This window comes from Aplysia californica, unplaced genomic scaffold, assembly GCF_000002075.1.
Source record: "Aplysia californica isolate F4 #8 unplaced genomic scaffold, AplCal3.0 scaffold00189, whole genome shotgun sequence".
Taxonomy (NCBI): Eukaryota; Metazoa; Mollusca; class Gastropoda; order Aplysiida; family Aplysiidae; genus Aplysia; species Aplysia californica.
Window position 1 is genome coordinate 536,910 of NW_004797459.1, and position 19,651 is coordinate 556,560.

Below are 19,651 nucleotides of genomic sequence, written 5' to 3' on the forward strand. Positions count from 1 at the left end.
CAACATTACCAGACAACACACAACATTACCAGACAACACACAACATTACCAGACAACACACAACATTACCAGACAACACACAACATTTCCAGCCCTGTTTTTAAACATGTCTGTGATTTATACGTCTGTGATTTATACGTATGTGATTTATACGTCTGTGATTTATACGTATGTACAAGCTTTCTATACTTGTAGCTAAAGATTTATCAGTATTTCTAAGATAAAATTATAATACGTGTTTTTAATTTCAGAAAAAATATATTTTACAAGATAATCATTATGTCTCAAAAAACAACTGAAGAACTTTTCCTCACAACTTTAAAGCGACAAAGCAACAGGTTAATTTTCACATTTCTTTAAAACAGTGACATTTGGACAGATTTGCCTCAGCCTTAACCACTGTTACAGAAAAGACCTTAACTACATAGTGTGAATTTGCAATAAACGAAGACGGTCCCTGTCATCAACATGTTGTTTTTTCAACATTAGAAACGTAGCTGATTCACGTTTATAATGCACACAACAAAGAAGGTCCAACCATCACAGACAAACAATCATACAATAATTATGTGAGATAACCGGATCATATAACAATGATGTGAGATAACTGGATCATATAACAATGATGTGAGATAACTGCATGCTGCACCAGAAACAAGATCAACTCAGCGCAATAAAAAAGCAACAAAATCTGGAAAAATTTGGTACGCATGCAAGGTAACATGTTATTTTATCTAACCCGAAGCATTATAACACTAAAACAAACGCATGTACTACTGAACAAAACAAAGAAATAAATCAACTAAATGTTGTTTTTTTAAAAAGGAACATGAACGCCCATACGGTTCTGAAGTGATGCGGCAAATTTTCCAAGTCTCTGTGACACAACCACACAAAAGGAATGCAAATAAATAAGAATAAAGGAATGAATCTGAAGCCCTCTCAGTAACAACTATCAAGAACTGATAACAATCGTTAGTCTTAACCCTATCTGTATGCCCCGGGGTCATTTTGTACCCCCGGGTTGTATTCTTCACATTTTAGAATACTTCTAGTACTAAGGTCTCTTTGAAACTTTCAGTATTTCTCAAAAAATCATTTAGACAGACTGCTATGCAAAGCGTACTGATGTGATTAATGAGTAAATTTCCTCTTTGAAAAGTGGTGGCACCAAGTTCCCCACGTCGTATGGATACGATAGTAAAACAATGTATGGATAGGGTTAAACATGTAAATAAGATATATTAAAAACTACAGTGGAATCTGCTTGAACAGCCACCGGTATAAGACAACCATCTGAACAGATGGCCACTTCTCACTTCTTCCCTTGCATTTGTTATATATGCGCTATAATGCCACTGTGTAAGACATCCACCTGTCTAAGACAACCACTTTCTTCTCCACTGTGAGTGACCATCTTAGACAATTTCCACTGCGACAATTTCCACTGTGTTTTGAATTCAGTTCATGCCACTGTGTGATTTCTCAACCAACGATGCTGTTTTTGAGGCCTTAATTGCTTTTTTAAACCCCTATGTGAATTTGCTGTGACTTACTCTGGACCGGTTTTGGCACCCCAGTTTATTATGTTTATTATTTGGTCACAAAAACATTTAGTATGGAGTGGAAGAAGTCCAGGCAACAATCACTATCACCTTCAGATTTAAGACAAGACTGACATTCCTAGACAATCAAATAAAGCTAAAAACACCTGAATCTTTCTGTTGCTGACCTACTATTTTATGACAAAGCACGAATCTGAGAGGACAACTTGCTGTCGGCCGGCACAAATCTGAAAGGACTACTTGCCACAGGCTGGACACAGCAAAGCCTCCCACTCATTCCCCAGACAACACTAGCCACACAGTCCTACACACAGAAAACTTTTTCCCTCGCAGATATTTTCAAAGATCAAACACCGTGGTAACTAAGATCAAATAGATTTGCCTCATTCTCAACCTTTCCTGAAGACCCCCCAACCTCCAAACGAAAAAAAAAAAAGTCTGTTTAGATCAGTAATATGTGACAATCAACATAGATCTCAAAAATCAAGGAGAACTCAATTCCCCCAACACTGAATGCGACAACTTTTTAAGACAAAACGTTACACCTAAAACTAATTTTTCTTTAAAAAGAAAAAGTTAAAAAATAAATAAACGCAAAAAATCGAAGCTATTGGTACCAAAAGTAAAGCTAGTCCTGATTGAAGACAAAGACAAAACGACAAGGTACGGCATTCCAAGAACATAATATTCTAAAGGTTCTACAAAATCAAAGCAACAGTACTTTTTTTTTAGTGACTAAAATCAATATTTTAGTAAGGCCGCCAGAGTCAGTGTCAGTCTAGCAGACAAACCAGGCTGAACCCTGTGGGCCGAGCCTATATACTACTGTATTGCGAGTCACGGGCAGAACTACATACAGACGTATCTCAAAGGCCGCCAAAAATGACTTGCGTCTGTATGCAATACTGCCCGCGAAGTACCGCTGAATAAGCTCTGACAGCCACCAAGACAATCACCTGCTGCACAAATAACCACCTCCTACGTCCTCCCTTGCACTTTTCTACATTGATGATAATTTTAAAAATATTCCTCTGATCTAAGACAATCACTTTTCTCTTTGACAATGGATGGCTACCTTGTGCAAATTTCAACGATAGTATTGAAAAACAAACCATTCTCATTCCCACTGTTCTAAAGACATTGCTGTATTTTAGATCATCATCGCTGCTCGTGCACACATGCCTAAACAAGATGACTGTAGTTCAAAGATTATCAAGACTACGGACATGATGAACATTTTGGATAAACACACTCTACGCTACATGTTTTTGTGAATTACGATTTAATGGTGTACCACACAAATGAAGCGGGCAACTGCATACTGTGAGTCTACTAAACGCATGTTTCAGATTTCACCTGAAATAGAAACTGTTATTTCTGAAAAGTTTTACAGCTTTCACCTGCGATGCTTTTGGAAGTCTTGGAAAAAATTGGCAAAATACATCCACTAACTTTTGGTTTCATCATGATAAACATCAAAATAACTCAAACTCGGCCACTTATATGATCTGTTTGTGTTGCAAATGGTGTAAAACTCTTACTACAACTATTATTCTATAACTAAAACAAAATAAATGACAGAAAAACTATGCAACCAAAAGCATAGAGAGCATATCAAATACAAAAGCCAACAACATTCACAGAGATATATGAAGGCATAAAGACAACAATATCACTACTACAAAGGAAGCACACAGCAGATATTTCATTCAAAGCAAGCTATTTACCGTCTAAACGTCAGATGACTGCAAAATATAAAAGAAACGAGTCAAAATGTATACTGACAGATTCAGCGCTGTGGAAAAGTTTCGGTAGAACGTCAACCAACATGGCATGAGATACAGGACAGTCACCAGATGTCTACCACATTTGTGTCACGGTACCGTGTTCTCAGGCTCTCCGCAATTCTAGCACATAATATGAGTCACGACACGGTGGAATCAGGCGCTCGTCAATTTTTGGACATGAGGAGTTATTGGTATCATCTTAAAGCTTGTTCATTTGTCTTCCTTTCAGTGAAAAAATACTCATCTATCGCGAATAAAAACCGAGATATTTGCGTCTGAAGGAGATGGGGGTCGTCTGGTTTCAGAGGTAAAATTAGCGAGAAAACGGCCGCCAAAGTTGAGTAACTTCCATAGCCTGAAAGTCCTTAGCAACTGAAAATTTACATTTTTGTGCCTCTAATCAATGTTTTAAAGTAAAATCCACACAAAAATGCCTTTTTAAAAGGACTTAAAAAGTGTAGAGCCAAAAATAGAAAGTATGAAAAAAATTGTCCACCAGCCCCCCCAAAAATGCCAATTTCTTTGATTTCATTATTTTGAAGAGCGCCTGATTTCACCACGATGCCTCACATATGGAGTTTTTGATATAATCTGAAACTTAAAGCTTCTTCATTTGCCTCGCTTTTAAAGAAAAAAAACCCCAAAACAACCTTTATCTTGAACAGAAGTCGAGGTATTTGTGATTAAAGGAAGGTGAGGGTCACCTGGTATCAAAGGTAAAATAAGCGGGAAAATGGCTTTTAAGGACAAGCAGGCTAATCCAGATTTCCGAGAGTTTCCAGAAATCTTGACCTACACCAAAAGTGGGCATTGCCCTATCTATCGGAGAAGTTTGGTTTCATTGGTGTGTATATTTGTTTGGTTATAGAGAAAACTCTCCTTGTCTTTTAAAGAAACTGAAAAGATGGCAAAAGCTTTATCTTCGATTTTCTCAAAACAACATTTTTCGGGATAGCCCCCTTGTGCTTAAACACGACCCAGTTTGAGGAGAGCCCCCTTGTGCTTAAACGCGACCCAGTTTGAGGAGAGCCCCCTTGTGCTTAAACGCGATCCAGTTTGAGGAGAGCCCCCTTGTGCTTAAACGCGACCCAGTTTGAGGAGAGCCCCCTTGTGCTTAAACGTGACCCAGTTTGAGGAGAGCCTGATTTCACCGTGATGACAAACATTTCTACACCAAGCAAAGAACAAAAACCTGAGACTGGACAGTACTGTGCTATTGACCGACAACAGGAGGAAATACACCCAATCTCTCCGACAGCGTACTTCATAGAAAGCAAAGACCACGGGTATAGTAGAGTACATCTCGTACTTCATTGAAAGCAAAGACCACGGGTAGAATACAACTTATGACAGTTAATAATTGATGGCGTACAAGTCAATAAACAAACATACATTGTGTGTGCGCCTGGAGAAAGATACCAAAAGTCGCCCCAAACCATTTCGAGCTACAGGCTGATAATGACAAAAATCACTTTTTTGACCAAAATGGGTTTCCATACAAAAATGTTAGATCCACCAATATTTTTACAATGAGCTCAAAGGGTTTTCTTTGGTTTGACTTCTAAATATTTTATTTTGAATTATTTTGAAGATAGGGTATAATAAAAACAAATAATGGAAACTGCTTTTAAAAGGTGTTAAAATCTATTCCTGAAGCAATTTTCTCTTCCCTGCTATGTTTTACCACTGAATTCCATTCACGATATTGATGTCAACTGAATGCCAAATTGGAAATGAATTATCCAGGAATAAATATATTTTTAAAAATCTGTTTTTTTTTAGTTTGTATGTGTTCTTACGTTTGTTAAACTTAAAAGCTCATTTCCTCAAAATTCTATCTTTATACCCTACCTCGCAAAATGCGCAATAACTCAAAAACTACTTGAGATATCTAAAAATTCAAAGACCCCTGAGTTCAGCAAAGAACTTTCTCGTTAAAAAGTACAACCCTTAACTCAAAATGGTCCAAATCTGACTTTTGGAACGGTTCTTTCGGCACACATGATACAAATGGTCGTCAAGCTGTTCACATGTAGTATTAAGCCCAGAAAGCAACATTTTCAGGAGAGAGAAAAAAGCTGTTTCATTTCTTTGGCAAATTGTATCTACAGATACAACATTTATCTTGCGTGCTTTTTTCGTCATGTGAGACGTGCTGACAAATAAGTCACTTCTCGCAATCCACAAATATATTGGCCAAATATTGCTGCCATATTCTTTAAGTAAAATATGCCTTTTATCATTTCATACTCAAAAATCGTAAAAACTTCACATATAAGCGTGATGTATCTATTTCCAAAAGGCTCGAATTTGAGACGCAACTCATTTTTTCAGTACGCTTCACACATTTATAATTAGAATTTCAATAAAATATATTTCATATGTAAAAATGCAAACTGATACCACCAACAACAAAAAAAAAAAGAAACTGCAATCCAAAAAATGTCAACATTTTGGGCTTAGTACTTGATCTGAACAGCTTACCGACAGTTCATCCAGCAAAGAGGAAATCATCAGACATTACTTACCCCGTTTTGCGCCGATTCTGCTCTGGAGCGTGGGCGTAGGCCACTGTGACCACTCCCCCCGCCCGGCGACGCCCCTCGACCGCTGTTTGCCCCGACAGACGTCTCAGAATCCCACCGCTCTAACTCTTCTCTCACCAATTTTTCCATCTGTTCTCGTTTCATCTCGTCACTCGTACCATCCGACTGAAAATGGAATTGTTTTGTTTTGTTTTAGTAGAAGTTTTACGGCACTCGCCACTGCATATGGTCATATGCGCTGAAAACATAATTGGCATGAAGATATATGAAATAAATAATAGCAAAGATAGTACATAACAAGATGGGCCACTCAGCCAATGCCCAGATCGACTGCTGTTCATCAGCAGTTCAGGTTCGTTCAGTGCGTAGTTTTAGGTTTTTTTTTTATTTTAATGACCTCTCGCCTTTCATTCTTAAGTCAAATTAAACGAAGAAAACAATCATCCTTGCCTCCGGAAGACGTTTTTTGTCTGCGTAACCATTTTAAAAAGTCGTTCTTCCGTAATTTATTCAAAAACTTGCTAGTTTCACTTTGATTTTTTAAACTCAAGTAGGGTAACTCTGTTTGCAACGGGTGCGCATTTGCGAAGAGGGCGCCACCGAATTTTGAGGACACTTTTTTAGTTGGCTCAAAGAGAGAAGTGGCCTCTCTTGTTATGTAGACTCTTTGATAATAGTAACAGATGATAAGTGCAAGGACATCAAACTACTCGTGTCTTTAGTGTGTTTGTTAGCATAGCATCCATTATTCAGACAATATTGCAAATATCTACATCGCTCTTACTTCTTGTATTATTTTATTGGAGAAATGTTCACTCTCCCCTATCACACAAATGCTCCAAAGGATCTTAATAAGAATAATTGTATTCATACAGCGCATTATATCCATTCTCTGTGGCATTCTCTATAAACTTTACATTCCCACTTGGGTGAAGGGAGGAAAATTCCTGTCAAGTGCCTTTTGCAAAGACACAATGTCGGGACTTTGGTGGGGTTTGAACCAATGACCTTTAAGTCACGAGCCTAACAGCCTAAACCATGAGATCACCACTGCCCTTTTTTTGTCTTTCCCCGTAAGCAAAGAGGAGGAATAAATGACATCATCATCACCGACTAAACAGGTCCCCTTTTTCTTGTTTCGTATTTCTAGAAAACACAACAATTTGCACCATGTCGATACATTCTTATGTAACCAACAAATATGGGCATCAAAATCAGGACACGGGACGAAAAAAAAAAGAGGAGGAATAAATGCAAGAATCTGTGACAGCTCAGTATAACAGCTGTTTCTTTGATAATGCCAGTCATATCTTTATACACAAAGTGTCATTTTGCTCAAAACGAAAGTCGTAATTTCGTACTAGAACCTTTCATACTATAGACCAAAAAAAATGAACCTTACAGAAAATAAGGTGTAACTCTTTATTCTTTATCAAATGAAAACTAGAGGAGTGCCTAAGTTATCCGGAGAAATATCCAGTGCCACCTACCTCTGTTATACTATCCAATATTTTGCCCATTGTTTCTCTACGTTTTAATTTTGCTTTTTCCATAGCTTCTAATTTGACGAGCACTGCGTCAATCTTTGAAACTATGCTGCCAATAGAATGCTCCATTCTGTCCACGCGTCTGGACAACACGGTAAATTCTTCGTAAGAGACTCCGTTGGATGTGCGGCCTGTTCTCGAGGATTTTGTGCCGCTGTCTTCGTCGTCACTGTCGTCACCGCTGTCTCCTTCGTTGAAGCTGACGCGACTGCTGGATCGACGACCTGTGCCGGGGCGGTCTGTCTTTCCTCCAAGGTCTTCGTACTCTTTGTTCAGGGCAGCCTGGAGGGAGATGGAGAGAGAGAAAGTACATCATTATGATATTTTAACATTATAAAATCGAAGTTAACATATCATCAACAAGTGCCAGATCTGAAATAGCAAATCCCAAAGAGGGGGGGGGGGGGGATATTAACATATTCTTATACAGAGTAGAATTGTAAATGGGCTGATTTATCAATGTCCTGCTTATACTGTGCCGGAACAACATAGGGGGAACTGCTGCTTTTTCTTTCCTCATCCTTACTATCGTCATTTTTCCACTACTTCTTTTGTATGTTTGTCACTCTCTTGTGACCCGCTATTTCCGGGGCGCCTTGATAGTCGAAGCATGTTGTTATGTTCATATTATGAATGTGTTAAGTGTTTTCATACGTCTTTCCCGATATTGGTTTTCGTTGGTCCCTTCTTTCCTATCAAACGTCTATTGTCCTTATCACCTCCTCCTTTTCTTTGTATGTTACTCTCTAGTAACACCTCTAACATTTGGCACTGTACCACCTATTTGTGTTGCAAGTGCCGCAAAACTCTGACTACAACAGCACCAAAAGGCTCACCGTCTGATCTGCCAGGTCCGCCTGCATGCGCTTCTGCTCCTCCTCGTCCAGTACGCGGTCCCCGTCGATGTCGTACTTGGCAAACATGGCCTCGATTTCACCGTCAGCGTAGCCGCGACTGGAAAAGTCAGAAAGTCCTTGTGAGGGTCATAAAAAATAGTTTTTCCTACAGTTTTTCTTGCCGTTTTTCCTACAGCCATGCTGGATCGATAACACCATCATACAGCCATCTTTTTTTGTTTAAGTCATCTTTTTTGAGTGTCCAACGCATCCTTACCACAACTACAGTGGAGTCCCCTTACACCAAACACGGTTAATCCAAAAACACCTATAAACCACAAGAAAAGAAAATCCTCCCGTTTTCTTCTTCTGGAGTAACCTCTCTATGCCGAAAATCCAGCTAAAACTTTGAAAATCTGACGGTCTCGGATTTAAGCAGACGCCATTGTATTTGCAGAAGTAAAGCACAATCTGGCAAATCAGCTAAACAAATTTGACTGAACAACATAAATCTCACTCCAAAATTATCATGTCAAGTCCCTTTCCAAGACAAATTTCTCCCTGTGAGATGAATAAAGATTGTCATTGTTATTGTTATTCTCTCTTCTTCCAAAAATAAAAGCTCTTCATGTAGTGAGGCGTGCTGACAAAATGAGTTACTTCCCACTATCAAGGAATTGAAATTTCACCCGAAAATCGACAAAGGGGTCAAATTTGTAGAATGAACATTTTCAACTGATGCTACCTGGATCGATAACAACAACTGAGGCTATTTTTTTACGTCTAACATGTCTTTTATCATTTATATACTAATAAAAAATGTATCATTTACATATTAATAAATTGTACAACCTCAGCCTATGAACTGGACGCATCTAAATCCATGGTGCATAAATCTGACATTTCACTCATTTAGTCAGCATGCCATATTAGTCTAGTGGGACTGAAAAAGAAAAAACACCACCCCCCACCCCCCCGGCCTCTAAAACGTACGATTTGAGGTCCTGGCGCCACTCGTCAAAGTCCAGCTGCTTGTCCTGGTTGATGTCGGCCGACTGCAGAGCCTTCTGGATGTCCACGATCTTGTCCCGCTTGAAGTTCAGTTTGTCCAGCATCTTCATGTAGCCCTGATCATGACAAACGACAAAGACAAAGTCAGCATCCCACTAGGGACTGTCAAATTGGTCGCTTTTAAGGACAAACGAGGTAACCCAGATTTCAAGGGTTTCCAGAAATCTTGACCTACACCAAAAGCGGTCATTGCCCTACATATAGGAGAAGTTTGGTTTCCTTGTTGAGAATATTTGTTTAGTTATAGAGAAAACTCAATGTCTTTTAAAGAAACTGAACAAAGGTCCAAGAACTTTAACTCCAATTTTCTCAAAACAACATTTTCGGGATAGCCCCCTTGTGCAGAAAAGCGACCTATTGTCAGGTACATTCCACAAGCACTTCGAAGACGTTTTTGAAAGTTTTCAGAACAAGAAAAAGAGAGCTCCCAAATCAAAACCATAATAATAATAATGAAGATCATTTATTTCTATAGCGCCCACTCCCGAGTAAACACAGCTTTAGGCGCTTTACATAAATGCATGTAAGAAAAATATTCAAGCACGCGACACACACACACACTCACAAACACACACACATATACACATACACACACACAAACACACGCATACACACTCACGAACACATAACACGCACACATGTGCACACACATGTATGTCAAACACACACACACACACACACACTCACTCACACACACACACACACACGTAAACACACATCTACTTGCTTATCACACGCACACGATTACACATCGTCACGAAATGAGAATAAAATATATATATACCATGACCTGAAATGGCGCTTAATTTCAATCAGTTCCCTTCTATCAACAAAATGACAGTAATCTTTGATTTTAGATTTAGTAAGAGTTTTATAGCACCACAGAAAACTTTGGAAGGCATTGACACCAAGCTGTTGACTAACCATAACAATCTGAAATAATCGTTTTCAAAGTGGACAGAACGACTGAGAGAAAGCCAAGTGTGGGATAGATATAATTGTTTTGTCCAATACAATTGACTGTTGTGTTAAATGAAAGATTTGTCACACTATAGCCCAGCAAGAGAGTGATGCATTACCTACAAGTTATGAACTCTATAAAAGAATAGATCTATTTAATTTACACTGTACAGCACAACAGAATTTAAAAATTATTGTGGTGATCAAGAACAGAGCCCACTACAAACACATCTTGTACGTTGTTTTTTCCTGCACTGTAGCATGATGGTGGGCGAGTAGAAGTGACCTTGGTAGTCAGATCCAGCCCGCAGGCCATAGTGTTTGGCGACCCCTGATATAGACAACAATCCGTACCTTCTTGAAGTAATCGGCAATCTCAAACATGGATAGACAAGAATCTGTACCTTCTTGAAGTAATCGGCAATTTCATTGATACACAACAATCCGTACCTTCTTGAGGTAATCGGCAATTTCATGGATAGACAAGAATCCGTACCTTCTTAAAGTAATCGGCAATTTCATAGATATAGACAAGAATCCGTGCCTTCTTGAAGTAATCGGCAATTTCATAGATATAGACAAGAATCCGTACCTTCTTAAAGTAATCGGCAATTTCATAGATATAGACAGGAATGCGTACCTTCTTAAAGTAATCGGCAATTTCATAGATATAGACAAGAATGCGTACCTTCTTGAAGTAATCGGCAATCTCAAACTCGTTCTTTGTGTTGGCCATGTCGGACTTGACCTCGGAGTAGGTGTCGTTGATGATGGCCAGGAACATGTTGATGAGCACGAAGAAGACGAAGAAGACAAAGAGCATGAAGAAGATGGGGCCCAGGATGCGATTGGCCTGCTCCAGCTGGTGGAAGTCAAAGTCACCCAGGATGATCCGGAACAGGGTGAAGCTGGAGGGGAGGAAACCATTGGCAATTTTTCATTGAATTGGTAAAATTTTCATCTGCAGATTTCTATAAACTAGTTTCAAATTTGATTTGCAGTTTTCGATAAACAACTTACAACTTTAATTTGCAAATTTCGATAAACTAGTTTCAACTTTAATTTGCAATATCAAACTAGTTTCAACTCTAATATGTAATTTTTTATAAACTAGTTTCAACTTTAATTTGCAATATCAAACTAGTTTCAACTCTAATATGTAATATGTGATAAACTGGTTTCAACTTTAATTTACAATTTTTGATAAAAAGTTTCAACTTTAATTCGCAACTATTATTGATTAACTAATTTGAACTTTATTTGATAAAAATGAGAACATTACTTCATTCCAAATGAGCTATCAGTGCTCTGACAATGGGTGGCTGTCTGTGACAAATGTCGTGTGTACTCACAAGGAGTTCTCAAAGCTGCTGAAGTCCTTGACCTGCGTGCCAAAGAGCAGATAACCCAGCTGCGTGAAGGCCAGGAAGATGATGAGGAACATGACGAAGAAGCCAGCCAGGTCCTTGGCGCAGCGGCCCAGAGTGGAGGACAGCTGGGTCATCGTTTTGTTGAAGCTGATGTACTTGAAGATCTGAGCAGGTCATGGAGGAGACAGAAAATAACATTAGAGGACATCATCATCATCATCATCATCATCATCATCTTTATCATTGTCAGCATCATCATCGTCATCATCAATGCCTTTCTCACCCTGCATCAGGGTACAACCCATGAACATACACTTTCCACATTGCCCTATCCAAGAATAAGACAACACACACCTTTGATATAACCCCATGTCTTTCCACTTTTCATTTAAAGGGTATATCACATCCTAGAAAAAAACTTTTTAAAATCTGTCTAGGCTCGTTGAAGCTGATGTACTTTGAGATCTGAGACGAGGTGTTTGATAAAAAAAAAAAGCTAAACCTGCTTTGCTCCTTCTTTCCTATCAAACATCTATCATCCTTATCTCTCCTCCTCCTTTCCTATCAAACATCTATCATCCTTATCTCTCCTCCTCCTTTCCTATTAAACATCTATCGTCCTTATCTCTCCTCCTCCTTTCCCATCAAACATCCATCATCCTCATCTCTCCTTCTTTTCTTCGTTTATCACTCTCTGGTAACACCTCTAATCTTCGGCACTTAAATACGACCTATTTGTGTTGCAAGAGCTGCAAAACTCTAACAACAACAAAGCTAAAGCATACCTTGATCCAGGCCATGAAGACAGCGATGGCTATAGCGTTGCTGAACCTCGTCTCCCAGTAGCTGAGCCGCTCAAAGTCGGCGTAGACCGTCGGATCGGCCAGCAACTCATCCAGCTTGGCATCCACTTCCAGGGTCCGGTACACGTTGAACGCCACGCACACGATGGAGATGATGATCACCAGAATGTCCAGAATGTTCCAGAAGCTTTTGAAGTAGGACAGCTTGTGCTTCTTAATCTGTGGACCACAATATTATTCACAAAATGTTACTTTTGGTTGTGTTTCTTTATCTGTGAACCACCACAATATACACAAAATGTTACTTTTGGTTGTGTTTCTTTATCTGTGAACCACCACAATATACACAAAATGTTACTTTTGGTTGTGCTTCTTTATCTGTGGACCTCCACAATATACACAAAATGTTACTTTTGGTTGTGTTTCTTTATCTGTGGACCTCCACAATATACACAAAATGTTACTTTTGGTTGTGCTTCTTTATCTGTGGACCTCCACAATATACACAAAATGTTACTTTAGCTTGTGTTCCTTTATCAGTGGACCAAAATATACACAAAATGTTACTTTTGGTTGTGCTTCTTTACCTGTGGACCACAACAATATGCACACCATTATGATCATTATTATGATCGTTGTTATGTTCTGGAACGTACCTCTAGAGCCTCCTCCACCAGGTAGTACAGGATGAACAGACAGAGGATGATCATTGTTATCATTATCATTATCACCATTATCTTCCCGTACGTACCTCGAGGGCCTCCTCCACCATGTAGTACAGGATGAACAGACAGAAGATGATCTCACAGGCCAGGATGAAGTAGTCGCCCACTGTCACGTAGCGGATCAGCTTCACCGTGCGGAACGTCCATGATGGGATGGCGCCACCTGTCGCCGGGAACTCCACCAGCAGTCTAGAAGCAAGGCAATTGAAACAGCTTTCAGATGATAGGCCTACCAATAACTTCACACGTACAAAAATTGACGAGCGCCACATTCCACCGCGTCGTGACACATATTTGCTTTTTATGTACCCTTTATTTCACTGCATGTATGTAAAAATATATAACACCCCTAATCTTCCGCACTTATATGGCTTATTTGAGTTGCAAATGCTGTAACACTTTTACAAAAACTAAAATAAGAAAGAAGTTCCCCGACATACCAGACCACACAGAAGAGCTTGATGTTATATGAAATATTTGGTTTGCAAATGCTGTAACACTTTTACTAAAACTAAAATAAGAAAGAACCTGGAAATTCTGTGCCATATTGACAGGCCGAAGGGCTAGAACTCAAATGGTCTCTGGATCAAAAAAGTAAAACTAAAATAAAGTAAAGTAAAGTAAAGAAAAGTAAAGTAAAGTAAAGTAAAGTAAAGTAAAGTAAAGTAAAGTAAAGTAAAGTAAAGTAAAGTAAAGTACAGTAAAGTAAAGTAAAGTAAAGTAAAGTAAAGTACAGTAAAGTAAAGTAAAGTAAAATACAGTACAGTAAAGTAAAGTAAAGTAAAGTAAAGTAAAGTAAAGTAAAGTAAAGTACAGTAAAGTAAAGTACAGTAAAGTAAAGTAAGGTAAGGTAAAGTAAAGTAAAGTAAAGTAAAGTAAGGTAAGGTAAAGTAAAGTAAAGTAAAGAAAAGTAAAGTACAGTAAAGTAAGGTAAAGTAAAGTAAAGTAAAGTACAGTACAGTAAAGTAAAGTACAGTAAAATAAGAAAGAAGTTGAAGTCCCCGACTTACCTGACCACACAGAAGAGATTGATGTTGGCATTGTAAACCGTAAAGTCGACAAACACAGCCCTTGTCCCTCGCCGGATCCACAGCTCGTCAAACAAGTGATTGACGATCTCCACAGAGGCGGCCTTGGTGCTGTTCAAGTCTTTGTAATAGCCTGCGCCGCTGTAAGTCACGCCCAGCAGCCCCCAGTGAGATGAGCCGTGCAGCTGATCCTCCGTGAAATATTTCCAGCTGACAGACACAAACAAACGTAAAGTCCATCAGTTTTAGTTAGTTTAGGAAGAGTTTTATGGCGCTCACAACTGCATAACGTAATAAATAAAAGTCCACCAATCACTCACATATTGCCCATATTACACATATAACCAGTTGAAATACGTAGACGTTTTAATGTAAAATATGGGACCAAAAAATGCTGTTTTGAGAAAATCGAAGGTAAAGTTTTTGGACCCTTGTTCAGCTTCTTTAAAAGACAAGGAGAGTTTTCTCTTTAACCAAACAAATATACACACCAATGAAACCAAACTTCTCCTATAGGTAGGGCAATGCCCACTTTTGGTGTAGGTCAAGATTTCTAGAAATCCCCGAAATCTGGGTTAGCCCGCTTGTCCTTACCACTTTGCCATCACAAGGCTCTATAGCGAAAACTCTTGCCATCACAAGGCAGAGGCATTTTGGGGGAAATCCAAAGAAACTGGGTGGTAAACATCGCAGATCGGTGTAATGGGTAGTAAGTAAGTAAGTAAACATGGCCGATCGGTGTAATGGGTAGTTAGTAAGTAAGTAAACATCGCCGATCGGTGTAATGGGTAATAAGTAAGTAAGTAAACATCGCTGATCGGCGAGATGAGGTGGCAAAGCGTTAGAAGCGACCAATTTTGTCTGTATTTTTACACCCACAAAAACCGCCCGGTGAACTTACGAGGTGTCATCGGGCTCGGTCAGGTATGGGCCGAAGGACTTGGTGTCTTCGATGCTCTCGGCGTAGGAATCGTAGCACTCGGAGATGAAGCTCTCAAAATCCTCATGAACCTAGGGAAAAAGTGAATGGCAAAATAGGATAAGATGTTGTTGTGAGCGATCCAGGAGCATCTGAGCGTTAACTCTTCTGCATGATGCCATTCTGTAATAGCTGCATGTCTGTTCTAATTGTTGTCTCGAGGAGTCGAGGCAATTAGATGTGTAGGGTAGCTTGGGAAGAAAACATCCCCTTAAATCAGTTAGTTTTCTACAGAAGAACAGATGATGTTCCACTGTCTCCGAGGGGTAGTCACATAGTGGGCAGGCAGCAGACTGCTTTACTCCAGTTCGGTTGAGATGTTGATTGAGGGGCACATGTTGATAAGATAAGATAGTAATTTACCGATCACCACAAAGAAATAAAAAACCTAGACCTCCTTTTTCCCCCTTCCTTCAAAAGTAATTTAAAAACCAACATTTTAATGGGCCTTATGGCAGTCCTCGAGTCCATCAGACAACGGATAGGTGAGAAAACAAATGATTTAGAATCTCTTCCCTGCTGTGTAGATATATATATACTCACTCATGTTCTCCCAAATTGTTCATTGACATTTTTCTACTTGTTAATCAAAGGTATCTTATCTTAGATGATATAAGTTGCAACTTCTGCAACTGCTTGTTTCTTTTATGAAGGAACATATAATATTATCGCTTTGTTTAAATCTCTTTTGTTTGCACATGGAAATGCCTCAGCCATAAAAGGGTTAAATGTAAGTGTTTTTACACACACACATACACACACACATTCACACACAGACACACACACACACACATATATATATATACACACACACACACACACACACAAACACACACACACATACACATACATACAAACACACATACATACACACACACAAACACACACACACACACACACACAAACACACACACATACACACACACACAAAATCGGCACAAATAACAGATGAGAAGTGAAGTGAGAGAGGAGAGATAAGAGGTGAGGTGAGGGAGAGCAGCGGTGAGGTGAAAGAGATAAGAGGAGAGATAAGAGGTGAGGTGACGGAGAGCAGCGGAGACATACCTGGCAGGAGTCGTTGTGGACCTTGAGCTGTCGCAGTCTCGGCACACCCAGTAACTTGTTCTCGTAGTAGATGTAGCCGAGTCCACCAGGGGGCGTTGTGTCGTTGTTGTACCAGGTCTCCCAGTACAGGCCGTTCACCAGGGGTCCTTTGGCGTACTGGGGGAAAAACAAAACATCAGATGCTGTATTTAAGCTGTATTCTTCCGCAGAAGCCGAGAAAGTTTCTGAGTGTTCTCAGAGGGTCTGCTGGGGTAATAATAGTTGTAAAGCGCATAGAGTATGCTCTTGAGCATGGATATGCGCTATATAAATGCAATTATTATTATTATTATTTTAGTAAATTCCACACAGAAATGTGTTTTAAATAGACATAAAAGGGGTCGAGCTAAAAAAAAAACCAAAAAAATTGCCAAACCACAGGAAAAATGGTGTATATTTCAATTTCATTATTTTGACGAGCCCCTGCTTTCACCGCAAAGCATCATAATTTTTATTTTTAAAAAAGATAACGACTGAATGCTGAAGAACTTACTCTCCAGAAATCCTCCACACTGGTCAGAGTCCGGAAGGTTCCGCCGTTTTCACTGTTTGCCGTGTCCAGGAACAGATCACTCATGACCTTGGTGTAGTAGTACATGGTCGTCGAGGTCATGCCGAACGTAACTAGAGTGGAAGAAATAGAGGACAAGCGAAGTCTTTTAGTTTTAGTATGAGTTTTACGGCATTTACAACACAATAAGGTCATATAAGTGCCGAAGATTAGAGGTGTTACAAGAGAGAAACAAACACTAAAAAGGAGGAGAGATAAGGACGGTAGATGTTTGAAAGGAAAGAAAAAGCAAACCACACCTGAGCACCCGCCAACCACCCACACAGGCAAAGTCAGTGAGACTTGAGGGATGTAAAGAGTAAGAACAATACAGTCTGAAAGTGGGTGGTTGGCGGGTACTCTGGTGGGGTTTAATTCTTGGTTCTCCTATCAAACATATAATTTCCGAGTTTTTTAGTTTTTTACAGCGCTCGCAACTGCATAAGGTCATATGAGCGCTAGGAAATTAGAGGTGTTACAAGAGAGTAACAAACATAAAAAAGAAGGAGGGGGAAATAAGGACGATAGATGTTTGATAGGAAAGAAGAAGCAAACCACACCAGAGCACCCGCCAACCACCCATAATTCCCAAGTTGACTGAGGTACTTACTGACACACAGTACGACCAGGAACACGATGTAAATGATCAGCTCTCTCAGGGTCGTCTTCACGTACAGCTCGCGGTTCGTCTTGGTCTCTTCCGTTTGGCGGGTGGCCCACAGAGCTGTGAAGAAATTACATCGAAAACATTCATGTTTTCATCTCTGCTACATAAACCTGAAGCAGGCAATATCCAGCTAGACTGAAGACAAAACCTCAGTAAATGAACCAGTTAATTCAAAGCCACAGGATGATTTTTACATTTGATTATCTAAAAAACCACAAACTTTTAAATCAAGCTGTTGGCACTTTCAAATAAATGACATAGCAATGACAAGGGTATACAGGCACCACAATGAAAGAAGGAAAGAAAGAAAAAGAAAAAGAACGAAAGAAAGAAAGAAAGAAAGAAAGAAAGAAAGAAAGAAAGAAAGAAAGAAAGAAAGAAAGAAAGAAAGAAAGAAAGAGAGAAAACATTAATTTCTAGCCGACATTTGGACGACATGAATTTCAACCCCTCACTTCCCATTTCGCTATATTTTTGTTATTCTCCCATGTAATATTAGTTCAATTTAATGACATTACATTTCTCATCAAAGAAATGAATGTAAGCTTCTCACCTATTAAATTTTCATCAGATAAGAAAGAGTTACAATCAGTCTACAATAAAATCAAGGCAGTGTGCTGTACTATCACAGAGAGCAGTAGTCACACAGAGGGCAGAAATCATCATGAAGCTTCACAAATTAGAAATGTTGAAAAGCCACAAGAGAAGTGCACAAGCTGCGCACATTCAAGAGCGGAAATGAAGCTTTATTTTTAACACTTTGCCATCACAAAGCTCATAAAGATCTAGTCAGAACTCTTGTCATCAAAGGCAAAGGCATTTTGGGGAAAATCCAAAGAAACCTGGTAGTAAACATTGCCGATCGGCATGATGTGATGGCGAAGTGTTAAACATCAAAATGTTTCAAACTCTTCTCCGCCACAATTGGTCTCATTGGCTACAGAAGAAGCCAGAATCCCTCTTAACCTTTATTTCTTCTATGTCACTTAAGATGCTTTGCTCCTCGTCAGACATTGATGCACAAATTCTGATTATGATGATGATGCTGATGAAAGTACTCACAGCGAACGCCGCGAGTGAAGAAACTCAACACTCCCTTTCCTCCAGAGCGACTGGACTTGGACTTGAGCTCCGTCGTGGAGGATACCATCTGGCTGGACGAGGACTTGGCGCTGCGGCTCTGGCCGGCCATGTAGCCCTGTCAGGTTACGGACAACACACAGGAATTAGTATAGTCGAAATGGTCTACAACAGTCATACATTGCAAAGGAGGAAAGTAGTTGTCTTAGACAGGTGAACTTCAAAACAGTGCATCTGCATGCAGGTCTAAAAGTAAAAATTTACTCTAGTCTCACTCCACTTCTTAAAACTTTAAAAAGGTTTAGATTAATCAAATATTCTTTATTAAGATAAGTTACTGCCTAAAATAAAACTTTTTAGCTGCTCCTGAAAACCTTGTATCGTGACATAGAACAATTAGTTTTAGTAAGAGTTTTACGGCACTAGCAACACAATAAGGTCATAAGTGACCATGATTAAAGGTGTTACAAGAGAGTAACAAACACAAAAAAAGAAGGAGGAGAGATCAGGACGATAGATGATTGAGAGGAAAGAAGGAGCAAACCACACCAGAGCACCTGCCAACCACCCACGACATACAACAATGATCCATGACGACGACGATATCATAACATGACCAAAGCTTTTACCTCACTGTCCATGCCAAGGTCAGGGTCATTGCGGATACCGTCGCCGTACCCGTCGTCCCACGCAGTGCGGGACTGTGCACTGCCAGGCCTGTTAGACATTGTTGCCCAAAGTTCTTTTAGATCTCTGGGGAATATACAGGAGAAGTCATATATTTAAAACATAATTTTAGCAGCTACTCAATCTTCAATTCACATCACTTTTAATTCCGTGCACAGACAGCACTTGACAAATTTTAAGAACTTTCCTGATCCATCATGACCTTATCGGTGGCTTAGTGGTTAGGCTCTCGGACTCGCAACCGTAAGGTCGTGGGTTCGAATCCCGTCAAGGACCCGACGTTGTGTCCTTGGGAAAGGCACTTTACACGAATTTTCCTCACTTCACCCAGGTGGGAATGGGTACC

General features: G+C 39.5%; 1 protein-coding gene across 2 annotated transcripts in view; it reads right to left on the minus strand.

The window, feature by feature from the left end:
* Positions 1-19,651, minus strand: part of LOC101850803 (polycystic kidney disease 2-like 1 protein) — a gene marked incomplete in the record, with an annotated part of 29,272 nt that overhangs the window by 4,287 nt on the left and 5,334 nt on the right. For both annotated transcript variants that reach the window (XM_005098661.3, XM_005098662.3), the window contains 15 exon segments: positions 5,881-6,063; positions 7,389-7,727; positions 8,282-8,399; positions 9,275-9,408; positions 11,001-11,220; positions 11,665-11,846; positions 12,468-12,704; positions 13,237-13,399; positions 14,221-14,448; positions 15,140-15,249; positions 16,283-16,438; positions 16,815-16,945; positions 17,482-17,595; positions 18,601-18,736; positions 19,248-19,371. In XM_005098661.3, coding sequence (XP_005098718.2) covers positions 5,881-6,063; positions 7,389-7,727; positions 8,282-8,399; positions 9,275-9,408; positions 11,001-11,220; positions 11,665-11,846; positions 12,468-12,704; positions 13,237-13,399; positions 14,221-14,448; positions 15,140-15,249; positions 16,283-16,438; positions 16,815-16,945; positions 17,482-17,595; positions 18,601-18,736; positions 19,248-19,346 — 2,550 coding nt within the window.